Source organism: Trichomycterus rosablanca, chromosome 10 (assembly GCF_030014385.1).
Source record: "Trichomycterus rosablanca isolate fTriRos1 chromosome 10, fTriRos1.hap1, whole genome shotgun sequence".
Lineage (NCBI taxonomy): Eukaryota > Metazoa > Chordata > Actinopteri > Siluriformes > Trichomycteridae > Trichomycterus > Trichomycterus rosablanca.
This window is the reverse complement of record NC_085997.1, coordinates 10,361,797-10,375,595: the sequence shown is the minus strand read 5'-3', so window position 1 is coordinate 10,375,595 and position 13,799 is coordinate 10,361,797. Positions and strand designations below refer to the sequence as shown.

General features: G+C 41.6%; 1 protein-coding gene across 3 annotated transcripts in view; it reads left to right on the top strand.

The window, feature by feature from the left end:
• The window catches only part of taok2b (TAO kinase 2b), a 56,254-nt gene extending 51,288 nt beyond the window's left edge, over positions 1 to 4,966 (top strand). For all 3 annotated transcript variants that reach the window (XM_063002832.1, XM_063002830.1, XM_063002831.1), the window contains one exon: positions 2,868 to 4,966. In XM_063002832.1, the coding sequence (XP_062858902.1) occupies positions 2,868 to 4,739 (1,872 nt within the window). In that variant the 3' untranslated portion in view covers positions 4,740 to 4,966. The remainder of the gene's footprint in view (positions 1 to 2,867) is intronic.
• The last annotated feature ends 8,833 nt before the right edge of the window (positions 4,967 to 13,799 follow it).

Here is a 13,799-nt window from a genome sequence, read left to right as displayed (position 1 = left end):
AATGTTTGCTTAAGCATCAACAATTCTTTTTTTAAGATAAACATCATTCTATACCGTTACAGAGTAAACAAGTGTCCTGATATTATCTTACAGATAGCAGAAGAAAAAATGTTTCAACAACACATCTTGGCTCAACAGAAAATAGAGGTTACTAAGCTGCTAGAGTCTCAGAAACGCCAGTACAGACAGTGCAAAGAGCAGAGATTTTTTTTCTGCTCTTTGCAATCTTTTTACATTTAATTAAAACTTTGTTACAATAAATGTACAACAAAGTGCAAATTGTCTTCAGTATCTACACACTTAAGATTGGTTGCATGAAGTTAGTGGCTGTTTCAAAAAACATACTATCGATCTAAATAGTATATCAAAATAGTAAACATTTCTACAGGGTGAGTCAAAAGTCTCAGGACACTCTTTTATTTCAGAAACAAAAGGGAAAATTACATATCTGAATACCCCAGCTGGGTGAGGGGGACCTATCTTTTAGGCATGTCTGGAACATGGCCGCCGTCTTGAAAGCCTCCATATTAGATCAAGGGCAAGTTTTTCCAATGGGAAGGTGGTCATGTAGCATATCAAAGAAGACCAGAATTTTCTCAGAAATCGATTGCCGCAAAATATCTCTTGTGGTTCAAAAGTTATCAACACAGAAAGTTGCAACAACAACCGGGATTGTTTCCTGTGATGCACAGCTATTTGACGTGTTCAGTGTGTTGTCCCTGGTGCTGAACACAGAGCTGAAGGTGCTGGATCCAATCGTTATGAACCCGCATGAGAATCTCTGGAGAAATGCTGTCACAAGCCTCCACGATGCGGTGCTGAAGGTGGTGTTTGTCGCGGATTTCCTCAGCATACACAATTTGTTTGAGATGACCCCAGAGATGGTCGAGTGGTGTGAGGTTGGGTGATCTGGGTGGCCATTCAACAGGACCACGACGGCCAATTCAATGACCAGGGAATTGAATATCCAGCCACTGACAAACACCTGCTCCGTAGTGTGGTGGAGCCCCATCCTATTGGAAATAACAGGGGAAACTGCCATCTTCGGTCAGAATGGATGGGAACACTGTTTCCTGTAGCATTGTCAGGTAGTGCAGATTACATGGGTGCCCCATATTCCACATCATAACCTTCACATCACCTACGACTTTGGTGTCTGCCATCCAGTGAGGGTTTTCGTCACTCCAGTACCTCACGTTCTCGCGGTTGACCTCACCACTGACATAAAAATTGGCCTCGTCACTGAACAGAATGCCCTGTGCAAATGCGGGATCCTGTTGATGTTGGTCTAACGCCCAGGTGCAGAACTCGACAGGTCTATCAGGGTCATCCTCTGAGAGTTTCTGCTGCAGCTGGATCTTGAAGGGGTGCCACTTATTGCTATGAAGAATCCGTACAAGGGATGACTGGCTGACACCACATTCTGCTGTGAGATGTCGCGTGCTGCGTCGTGAACTTTTCGCAAAGGCTGCCGAAACCATTGTTGAGGTTTCTTCGTCGGTAGCGGTCTTCGGAAGACCACTACGTGGCTTGTTGTCCACAGTCCCGGTTTCTCGGAATTTGGCTATGAGGGATGCAACAGTGCTGTGTGAAATTGGTGGTCTTTCTGGGTGTCGGTTGTTAAAGTCTGCGGCTGTGATACGACAGCTGTGTTCCATGGACATCAGAATCACCTCAATCCTCTCTTCTTTCGTCAATTCCATCTTCAGTTACCTGTAACGAACAACAAAAGTTTTGAACTTTCTGTGTTGATAGCTGTTGAACTTTTGCTAAGTTTTGAACTTTCTGAGAAAATTTTGGTCTTCTTTGATATGCTACATGACCACCTTCCCACTGGAAAAACTTGCCCTTGATCCAATATGGCGGCTTTCAAGATGGCGGCCATGTTTCGGACATAACCTAAAAGATAGGCCCCCTCACCCATTACTTGCTGGGGTATTCAGATATGTCATTTTCCCTTTTGTTTCTGAAATGAAAGAGTATCCTGAGACTTTTGACTCACCCTGTATAATAATAGCATTAGTAGAGATGGGCCATTTTTTCAGGGCCAGACTTATCTCTATTGACCTCCCAAATTATTTGTGACTGGTGACACAAAAAATCTTGAGAAAAGCCTTTCGAAACATTTGGGGAGACATAACTTGTTGCCACAAATGGAAGTCATTCATATCAGTGGCCATGGTTTTATGTGGGATGTCCAAAAAGCTTATGGTCGAGCTTTAGTTCTGTGTTGATGTTGCATTGAAGTTGAGATTTACAGCACAACCAACTATCTAATTTACTGTATAATTACTATGTATTCATGTATGTATTGTGAGGTGGAATCCCAGCATGACACTGGGAGATATATAAGTTACATTGGACAAGCAATGTACACAAGCAATACAAATGGACATGAAACTTAGACAAGTGTTAAATATGCAATTTTGCAAACTGTAGCTAAATTGAGTAAACCACATTTCGCTGCTGGCTTAACATTTTTAATTACTGACAGTGAGAGTGTATGGGGCGCAGCACTGCTCTACCTACAAACAAATACCTCTAATTGTTATTTATGACCCCCTCTATTCCATCCACTGCTGTTCCCACTAGCAGGCATTTATAAAATGCAATAAAAGGTTTTTGTGATTTGTTAATTCTGTTCAATCATCATTATACTGATATTTGTAGTATTTTTACTGTGAGCAGGTCTACCTCTTAATTCTTTAAAAGAAAACATAATTAGGGCTTTGGAGTGGTGCCTATTCATCTATACAACTTTACATTATAATTCATACTATAATTTGTATCCATATTTAAAAAATATTTTGTTTATCTGTGTAAGATATATGTAACCACTTATACCATTTACTCTTTTTTTCTAACAGGACATGAACAAAAAGCAGACATTAAAGAACCTGGAGTGTGCCATGCTTCTACAGCACCATGAAACCACACTGGAGCTCCATCAGCTGGGCCTGGTGCAGAGCATGCAAGCTGAGCTAATCCGCAGTCAGCATCAGAGCAAACTCACCAACCAGCTTGGTACAGAGTACAACAGGCAGTGGAAGCAAGAGTTGCAACAAAAACGTGCTGTCCACCAACTGCCCAAGAGCCTTAGAGTGAGTGAGTGTGACACAGAAAGCAGTGGTCCTGAAACGCAAGGGCAAAGACTAGAGGACTCAAATGAAGGGCTGGTATGGGAAAAGTCAGGGAACGTTTTAGAGGGGTTGGGGAGGGAAGAGGTTATTAAAGTGTTTTATGAGTGTGATCCAGCTGTCCAGGTAAGTGCCCAGCAGGTATGGACTAAAAAGTCAGTTAAAAGTGGAAATGAAGGATGGGAGAGTTTGAGTAAAGGGAAGGATGTTGAAGAAAACTGTTTGCATTCTTTAGCTAAGCATGCTGCTTTAAGAGAGATTCAAGATGAAGTGATGCCGCTAAAGCATGCAAAAGAGAAAAATATAGATAAGCACAGTATGAATTTCCACATGCCAGAGGGAGAAAACAAAGAATGGTCAGAGGGGATGTGTAAGGAGCAGAGACAAGTAGACATACAGCAATGGGATGAAGACGATATTGCAAGCAGTGACACAGAAATAGAAACCAGAGAAGAGGGCAGAGGCGTTGCGGATGGTTGTCCGTCAGAGCTTATCCCTGCGTCTTCGCTTGAGCTTTCAGAATTAGACGAGCTGTCTGAATTCTACTTTCCTGACACTCTAGAAGAACTCGAACCTTCTCCCCTCTTTCTTCCACCCAGCCCCCCAGTGTCTCAGACATCTCTTCCTTCTCTGTTTTCCCATGCCGTCAGCCTTGTTCTTTCCCTGTCTGCAGCTGTTCAGCCGTCATTTCCCACCTTTTTTTTGCTTTCTGTCTTTCTTCTCTCCCTGCGTCGATCACCTCCTTTTCCATCACTTGCTTCTCTTCTTTTGTCAGCCGAACTGGCCTTTTTAGCTCTCTTTTTCTCCTATCTCTTTCTACGATCATTTTGCTCTCTTTCTCTCTCAGCATTCCTATTACTTGTGCATTGGGCATCTGGCCTTTTTAACCTATGTCTTGCACTACGCCTGGGCCTTTATTACATTCCGGTTGCCTTTATCTCTATCTTCTTTCTCAGCTCACCCTCAGTCTTCTTCTCCCTCTACATAACATTGGTGCTGATAGTACGACCAGCACGCATGTTCTTGCAAAATGTTCCACGAAAGTTCACCCGCCTCTGGGTGCGCTTGCTTTTTCGTTTACCAAAGCCACTCTTTGCTCTTTGCCAGTCCCTTGCAGGTGGTTTGGCCGAACGAAGCTTGTTTGACATGTTTCCAAAAGCAGGCCGCAACTATGGTGGCAGGCGCTCACGAATTCCTGTGCCTGCCAGGAGCCTGCCAACCTACTGCCAGCCCAAGAGCAAGTCTGGGTGTTACATTTGGCTCAAGCGCTTTGTTCATCGACCCCTTGGGGTTTTGGCAGACCTGGCAAACTTACTAGTACTTCGATTAGCAAGCCGAATCTTTAGAAAACTTCCCTCACATTATCTGACCACGCTAAGAGCCTTTGGGCTCTTAAGGGAGGAGAAACTGAGCAGGCTACCCCGACTTTTACCACTTGAAGTGAGGCAACAGAGGTATAGGATAAGGGAGAGGAGAGAGAGGGAGCGTCGAAGAAGAGAGGAAAGGGAAAGGATGTACAGAATAGAGGGGAGGTGGGAAAGTGAGCTGAGAAGGACTAACTCAGAAAGAAGCACAAGAGGAAAGATCATGCCGTGGAGGTAGATAAAAAACAGGAAAGTGAGATAGAGGGGTAATGGACTGGCTTTCTTGTGTATTGCTTTTTGTACCGATGACGTTTGCATACAACTTGTGACATGTATGTTATGTTAGCCTTATGATTTCTGGGGTTTTTTTTTTTTTACTTTTTGAAAGACTACTTAAAAAAAAAAAAAAAAAAAACATTTTTACAAGTGTTTGTTTTTTTCATATGTTTATTGTATGTTTTTTTGAAAATTTTATTGGTCAAAATATACATAGAACAACACTGATTAATAATTTGGTGGTGTAACATTTTCTATAATGTAATTTATTTCAAAACACTCAAACTGTTGCCTTATGAAATGGATTTTTCCACATGGTTAGGTTTGAGATTGCAGATGCCATCAGGTAATCCAAAAAAATTTCTTACCTAAATTTGAAGCGACTAGAACATGAGTGACACTGTTTAGTCAAGCAAGCTTTATCTTGCCATGAACTTAGAGGTGGCTGGGCAAGTTAGAAGCCTTTGTTTCTACTTTGTTTCACTTTGTCTTAGTAATTAGCGACAATCTATAATCAAGCTTTAATGGCTGATTTTAAGGAGGTTTATTTTATCTTGTGCTTTAAACTCTAAGTTAGTGGTTGCATACCTGCAGCCAGAACCTCTATTAGGACATCTGATGTGCAGATTTTTACAAGTTCTCCTTGGAAAAAAATACTTTTTTGTTTTTTATTGTCATAATTTTATTAGCTTTGGCTATTAATTTGAGGTTCTTAAATGCTAAATATTTGCAACATGAAATGCACTTTAACTACTGGTAAGGGTGCATTTCTGTCCAATTTCTCTGCCTGATGAAGGTTTTTGTGGGTTTGGTTATGATGAATCAAAAGTCTCCCCATTTGTTAAAGTCTAATGCAATACTAAATTGTGTAAGAGCACAGTTAAATGGGTAAAACGTTTAGGATTTTTTTAGACAAATGTAAAAACATATTTTGCTAACATGTTTTTACCCAATATGCATTTTTACAGTAATGTTCTGACAATGGTGTGGTTTTGTGGTGGATTGCTTAACTGGACAGGTGTACCCATGTTCCAGCAGCTTCTAATTTATGACAGACCTGTTTTTTTTTTTTCTTTGTATAACATCTGGAACAAATGTCCTGTACTTTTTAATGGATGCAGTCATATAATGACATTACAAGGGTAAATGCTGCTATAGAACATTCACCACAACCAAATAATTTTTTTTCCAGTGTTTATTATCTCCCATTATCTCCCAATATCCAGTTACCCTGATATATCATTCCCTACCTCTACAGATCCCAAGCCTGACCGATGGGGCTGTACCTAACACACGCCTCCTCAGACATATGTGAAGTAGCCAGCTGCTTCTTTTTACCTAATTTGAGGAGGGTTTACATGGACAGCAGTATTGTGTGCAGATTGTCTCACATTAATTATTCCCCATCTCTGTCCCCAGTGCCTTCAACTAGCGCACACAGTCCTGAGGTTGCAGCAGTAATGAGGAATTCATTGGGCCTTCCACCCTCAGACATAGCCAATCATATATCCAATCAATATACTTTTAGGAAACCCAAAACAGACTTCCAAATACATTAATGTTTTCATAGTAATTTAGTCACAGAAATCATTAAAATCACAAGAATGCAATGAAATCTCCACAAGTGTATGTACATTTTAATTTACTCTCTTCATCAGTTTCCTTCCTCCATTTTGTACAATACATTTTGGTCTTTGTCATTGCTGCATATACTGATTTAACTTTTTTCATACACCTTGTTTGTTTGACTTTTATATTCACTGTTTATCACATAGTGAATAATAAGTGTTAATCACATATTTGCTTTTTGTAAAAGTTTTACTGTTTGAATTTTTTTGTTCTTAATTAGGATGAAGTATGTCTTATGGTTATTCATTTATGACCACATATGTGCAATTACTCCCACCCAAATGATTAGGGTGTTTTATTTGTTTGTTTTTGAGTATGTGTGTTTGAGAAAGGCTTTGTAAAACCAGCTGTTCTCCATATATTGGCTATGCCCCATTCACCCACCCACAAAACTAAAAAAAAAAAAAAAAAAAAAAATTCATTTTCCTGAACTCCTAAACACTTTCCTATTGCTTTGACATTACTTACACAAAAAATTTCCTTAATAAAATAAGTAAGATTGTTTCACTGTATTAGCTGGCAATATAAGGAATCTTTAAAGTAAAATTTGAAAAAAAATACCCATTACCTAAAAGTCAGTACTGCCTTTGTAGTACTGAGGGAATATATACAGTGGTGGGACAGCGGTAGCTTAGTGGGCAGAGCTTTGGGTTACCAACTGGAAGGTTGTGGTTTCGAATCCCAGCTCCATGGAGCCACTGTTGGGCCCTTAAACAAGGCCTTAACCCTCTACAGGGGCACAATGACTATACAGAGGCATAATGGCTGCCCCTGTGCTCTGACCCCTGCTTTAAAAGAAGCTTCCGAAGAAGCTGGTATATGCAGAAAAAAAGAACATTTCATTGCACTGTGCTTGTGTATATGTATTTATAATAAATAAAGCAAAATACAGTATTTACAATTAATGTGTCTTATGTTTGCTTTCTTAGTAGGGCAACAGTTTTAACATGCACCCCATCACTCGCTTCTCTGTTAATAACTGGCAGTTTGTGTAATTGTAGGATAATGCTGGGTTTACTTTTCATGCTCCTACCTCAACCATTAGTTTTCTATTATTATCTTTTTTTTTTTTATTACTAATACTTTAACATTTAATGTCAGTCATATTAACTCACTCATTTTTTGTATCCACATGATTTTCTATATCCACTTCTCACTCTTTGATGTCCATTTTCTCTTTTCAATTGTATGTGAACGATGTTATTTGTTCATTTTTTGAACACTGATTGCAAAGAAGTGCAAAAAAATTACTTTTGGCTGATCGGAGAAAAATGCACACACAAACTGAATTTGCCTGCAACACACTGGGCTGGGCAAAGTACGGGTGAAAAGTTTATAAAACATTCAAATTGCACATAGATGAATCGGTAACAGGCGAGGGTTTTCTGATTGGGTATACAAAAGGTTTCACCACAATTTCACCACAGTTTCAGTGAAATCTTACTCTGTGTAGGGCAGGGTCGGAAACCACTGTTGTGTGTGCGAGTTTTAAACATTTAGATGGCACTACATGAGATGTAGCCTGTAACAATATTAGACCAAGAGAAAGCTACATATCAATTCTATGCAGAAATTCTGTTCATTTCAAAAAGACCAGTTTGAAAAGTCCAAGTTTCAGCTTGTTTTTTTGGAAAAATGAATGCCAAGTTCTCTGCGTCATGTGGGCTGTTCGGGAAAGGTGTGTGTTGTATGGTGGTGCATCAGTGCCTTGCTTATCTGTATAGGAAACATTGATGTAAAATCATTTGTTGGGATTTTAAAGAGACAGATTAAAGAGACAGTTGTTTTTCCAGGAAGTCAAGACAATGCCAGGTATCATTCTGCACATGCTACAACACCATGATTGCAGTGTAAATCTGTCTACTGTTGAAAATCTGTGCCACATCATGAAAAGGGGATCAGACACTGGCGATTTTATGCTCATAGTTAATGTGTTAGAAGCAGGAAAAATGGGCAAGAGTAAGGATTTGAGTTTGACAAGGGCCAAATTATGATGGCTAATTGAATTATGGGCAGTGATAGCTCAGTGGTTAAGGTACTGGACTAGTAAACAGAAGGTTGATGGTTCAAGCCTTGCCACCACCAAGTTGCCACTGTTTGGTCCCTGAGCCCTTAACCCTCAATCGCTCATCGTGTTCAGCTCATCATGTAAGTCGCTTTGGATAAAAGCGTCTGCTAAATGCTGAAAATGAATGAAATGAAATTATGAAGGAACAGTGGTAAACCAGCGATGGGGTCATGGGTGGCCAAGACTCATTGATGCACGTGAGGAGCAAAGACTGGCCCGTGTGGTCTGATCCAACAGACGAGCTACTGTAGCTCAATTTGCTGAAGAAGTTAATGCTGGTACAGATAGAAGTTGTCAGAATACACAGTGAATGGCAGTTTGTTGCATATGGGGTTGCGTTTTCTTTTGCATAACGTGGATAACATGGGAAGAAGGCAAGCCGGCAGAGGCAGTGTGATGCTTTGTGCAATTTGACCATAACCACCTACTTTCATCTACATTCAAGTGGGTTTAAGGAGCACAACAACGAGTTTGAGGTGTTGACTTGGCCTCCAAATTCCCCAGATCACAATCCAATCAAGCATCTGTGGGACGGCTGAACAAACAAGTCCAATCCATGGAGGCCCCACCTCGCAACTTACAGGAGTTAAAGCAGATCTGCTGCTAACATTTTGGTGCCAGATACCACAGCACACCTTCAGGGGTCTAGTGGAGTCGACGGGTCAGGGCTGTTAGGAAGGTGGTCATAATGTTATGCCTAATCGGTGTGTGTGTGTATATATATATATATATATGTATACATACAGTGTATCACAAAAGTGAGTACACCCCTCACATTCCTGCAAATATTTCATTATATCTTTTCATGGGACAACACTATAGAAATAAAACTTGGATATAACTTAGAGTAGTCAGTGTACAACTTGTATAGCAGTGTAGATTTACTGTCTTCTGAAAATAACTCAACACACAGCCATTAATGTCTAAATAGCTGGCAACATAAGTGAGTACACCCCACAGTGAACATGTCCAAATTGTGCCCAAAGTGTCAATATTTTGTGTGACCACCATTATTATCCAGCACTGCCTTAACCCTCCTGGGCATGGAATTCACCAGAGCTGCACAGGTTGCTACTGGAATCCTCTTCCACTCCTCCATGATGACATCACGGAGCTGGTGGATGTTAGACACCTTGAACTCCTCCACCTTCCACTTGAGGATGCGCCACAGGTGCTCAATTGGGTTTAGTCCATCACCTTTAACTTCAGCTTCCTCAGCAAGGCAGTTGTCATCTTGGAGGTTGTGTTTGGGGTCGTTATCCTGTTGGAAAACTGCCATGAGGCCCAGTTTTCGAAGGGAGGGGATCATGCTCCGTTTCAGAATGTCACAGTACATGTTGGAATTCATGTTTCCCTCAATGAACCGCAGCTCCCCAGTGCCAGCAACACTCATGCAGCCCAAGACCATGATGCTACCACCACCATGCTTGACTGTAGGCAAGATACAGTTGTCTTGGTACTTCTCACCAGGGCGCCGCCACACATGCTGGACACCATCTGAGCCAAACAAGTTTATCTTGGTCTCGTCAGACCACAGAGCATTCCAGTAATCCATGTTCTTGGACTGCTTGTCTTCAGCAAACTGTTTGCGGGCTTTCTTGTGCGTCAGCTTCCTTCTGGGATGACGACCATGCAGACCATGTAGACCGAGTTGATGCAGTGTGCGGCGTATGGTCTGAGCACTGACAGGCTGACCTCCCACGTCTTCAACCTCTGCAGCAATGCTGGCAGCACTCATGTGTCTATTTTTTAAAGCCAACCTCTGGATATGACGCCGAACACGTGGACTCAACTTCTTTGGTCGACCCTGCCGAAGCCTGTTCCGAGTGGAACCTGTCCTGGAAAACCGCTGTATGACCTTGGCCACCATGCTGTAGCTCAGTTTCAGGGTGTTAGCAATCTTCTTATAGCCCAGGCCATCTTTGTGGAGAGCAACAATTCTATTTCTCACATCCTCAGAGAGTTCTTTGCCATGAGGTGCCATGTTGAATATCCAGTGGCCAGTATGAGAGAATTGTACCCAAAACACCAAATTTAACAGCCCTGCTCCCCATTTACACCTGGGACCTTGACACATGACACCAGGGAGGGACAACGACACATTTAGGCACAATTTGGACATGTTCACTGTGGGGTGTACTCACTTATGTTGCCAGCTATTTAGACATTAATGGCTGTGTGTTGAGTTATTTTCAGAAGACAGTAAATCTACACTGCTATACAAGCTGTACACTGACTACTCTAAGTTATATCCAAGTTTCATGTCTATAGTGTTGTCCCATGAAAAGATATAATGAAATATTTGCAGAAATGTGAGGGGTGTACTCACTTTTGTGATACACTGTATATATACACACACACACACTGCCTGGCCAAAAAAAATGTCACCACCTGGATTTCACTAAGCAAATAGGTAAGAGCCTCCCATTGGATAATTACTGCATGGGTGATTATGTTTCAGCTGGCAACAGGTTATTTAACCCTAACTGATGCAGTGAGTAGCTTCTCATTTGTTAAACAACCATGTCGAAAGACACATCCTGTGGTTGTGGAAAAGATGTTAATCTGTTTCAGAAGGGTCCAATTATTGCCATGCATCAAGCAGAGAAAACATCTAAGGAGATTGCTGAAACTACTAAAACTACAGTAGAACTCAGGGATATGTTTAATAGTGAAAGTAAGAGCATTTCCACACACAATGCGAAGGGAACTCAAGGGATTGGGACTAAACAGCTGTGTAGCCTTAAGAAAACCACTTGTCAGTGAGACTAACCGGAAAAAACTCTCCAGAGTTTTGCTCCGTGGACTCTGGAGCAATGGAAGGTGGTCATGTGGTCTGATGAGTCCAGATTTACCCTGTTCCAGAGTGATGGGCGCATCAGGGTAAGAAGAGAGGTGGCTGAAGTGATACACCCATCATGCCTAGTGCTTACCGTACAAGCCTGTGGGGGCAGTGCTATGATCTGGGGTTGCTGCAGTTGGTCAGGTCTAGGTTCAGCAACGTTATGTGCCCAAAGAATGAGGTCAGCTGACTACCTGAATTTACTGAACAAGCAGGTTATACCATCAATGGATTTTTTTCTTCCCTGATGGCAGGGGCATACAGTGGGGCCAAAAAGTATTTAGTCAGCCACTGATTGTGCAAGTTCTCCTACTTAGATGAGAGAGGTCTGTAATTTTCATCATAGGTATACTTCAACTATGAGAGACAAAATGAGAAGAAAAAAATCCAGGAAATCACATTAGGATTTTTAAAGAATTTATTTGTAAATTATGGTGGAAAATAAGTATTTGGTCAGTAACAAAAGTTCAACTCAATACTTTGTAACATAACCTTTGTTGGCAATGACAGAGGTTAAACGTTTCCTGTAAGTCTTCACCAGGTTTGCACACACTGTAGCTGGTATTTTGGCCCATTCCTCCATGCAGATCTCCTCTAGAGCAGTGATGTTTTGGGGCTGTCGCTGGGCAACACGGACTCCACAAATTTTCTATGGGGTTGAGGTCTGGAGACTGGCTAGGCCACTCCAGGACCTTGAAATGCTTTTTACGGAGCCACTCCGTCGTTGCCCGAGCGGTGTGTTTGGGATCATTGTCATGCTGGAAGACCCAGCCACGTTCCATCTTCAATGCTCTCACTGATGAAAGGAGGTTTTGGCTTAAAATCTCACGATACATGGCCCCGTTCATTCTTCCCTTAACACGGATCAGTCGTCCTGTCCCTTTTGCAGAAAAACAGCCCCAAAGCATGATGTTTCCACCCCCATGCTTCGCAGTAGGTATGGTGTTCTTGGGTTCATCTTCTTCCTCCAAACATGACAAGTTGAGTTTTTACCAAAAAGTTCCATTTTGGTTTCATCTGACCACATGATATTCTCCAAATCCTCTTCTGGATCATCCATATGCTCTCTGGCAAACTTCAGACGGGCCTGGACATGTACTGGCTTAAGCAGGGGGACACGCCTGGCACTGCAGGATTTGAGTCCCTCTCGGCGTAGTGTGTTACTGATGGTAGCCTTTGTTACTTTGGTCCCAGCTCTCTGCAGGTCATTCATCAGGTCCCTCAGTGTAGTTCTGGGATTTTTGCTCACCGTTCTCATGATCATTTTGACCCCACGGGATGAGATCTTGACCCCAAGGGAGATTATCAATGGTCTTGTATGTCTTCCATTTTCTTACAATTGCTCCCACAGTTGATTTATTCACACCAACCTGCTTGCCTATTGTAGATTCACTCTTCCCAGCCTGGTGCAGGTCTACAATTTTCTTCCTGGTGTCCTTCGACAGCTCTTTGGTCTTGGCCATGGTTGAGTTTGGAGTCTGACTGTTTGAGGCTGTGGGCAAGTGTCTTTTATACAGATAACGAGGTCAAACAGGTGCCATTAATACAGGTAACGAGTGGAGGACAGAAAAGCTTCTTAAAGAAGAAGTTACAGGTCTGTGAGAGCCAGAAATCTTGCTTGTTTGTTATTGACCAAATACTTATTTTCCACCATAATTTACAAATAAATTCTTTAAAAATCCTACAATGTGATTTCCTGTATTTTTTTTTTCTCATTTTGTCTCTCATAGTTTAAGTGTACCTATGATGAAAATTACAGACCTCTCTCATCTTTCTAAGTAGGAGAACCTGCACAATCAGTGGCTGACTAAATACTTTTTGACCCCACTGTATTCCAAGATGACAGTGCCAGGATTCATCGGGCTCAAATTGTGAAAGAGTGGTTCAGGGAGCATGAGACATCATTTTCACACATGGATTGGCCACCACAGAGTCCAGACCTGAACCCCATTGAGAATCTTTGGGATGTGCTGGAGAAGACTTTGCGCAGTGGTCCAAATCTCCCATCAATACAAGACCTTGGGAAAAAAATTAATGCAACTCTGGACAGAAATAAATGTTGTGACATTGCAGAAGCTTGTGGAAACGATGCCACAGCGAATGAGTGCCGTAATCAAAGGTAAAGGCGGTCCAACGAAATATTAGTGTGTGTGACCTTTTTTCTGGCCGGGCAGTGTACAGTAGATGGACTACAGTCAGTAATTACAAAGTGCTTCTATATAGTAAGTGGAGCTGATAAAATGGACAGTGAGTGTAGAAACAAAGAGGTGGTTTTAATCTTATGGCTGATCAGTGTATGTGTTAGGAGGGGATAAGAAGGGTTTCTTCAGGAAGGACATTCGGCATAAAACTCAGGTATGCGGTCAGGTATGCGGACCAGAATGATTCACCATTTAGGGTTGACCTAAATAGTATTTCTAGACACCGTTTATACATCTAACAATGACACACTTGCAGAAATAAGCATGCATCATTACACTTGA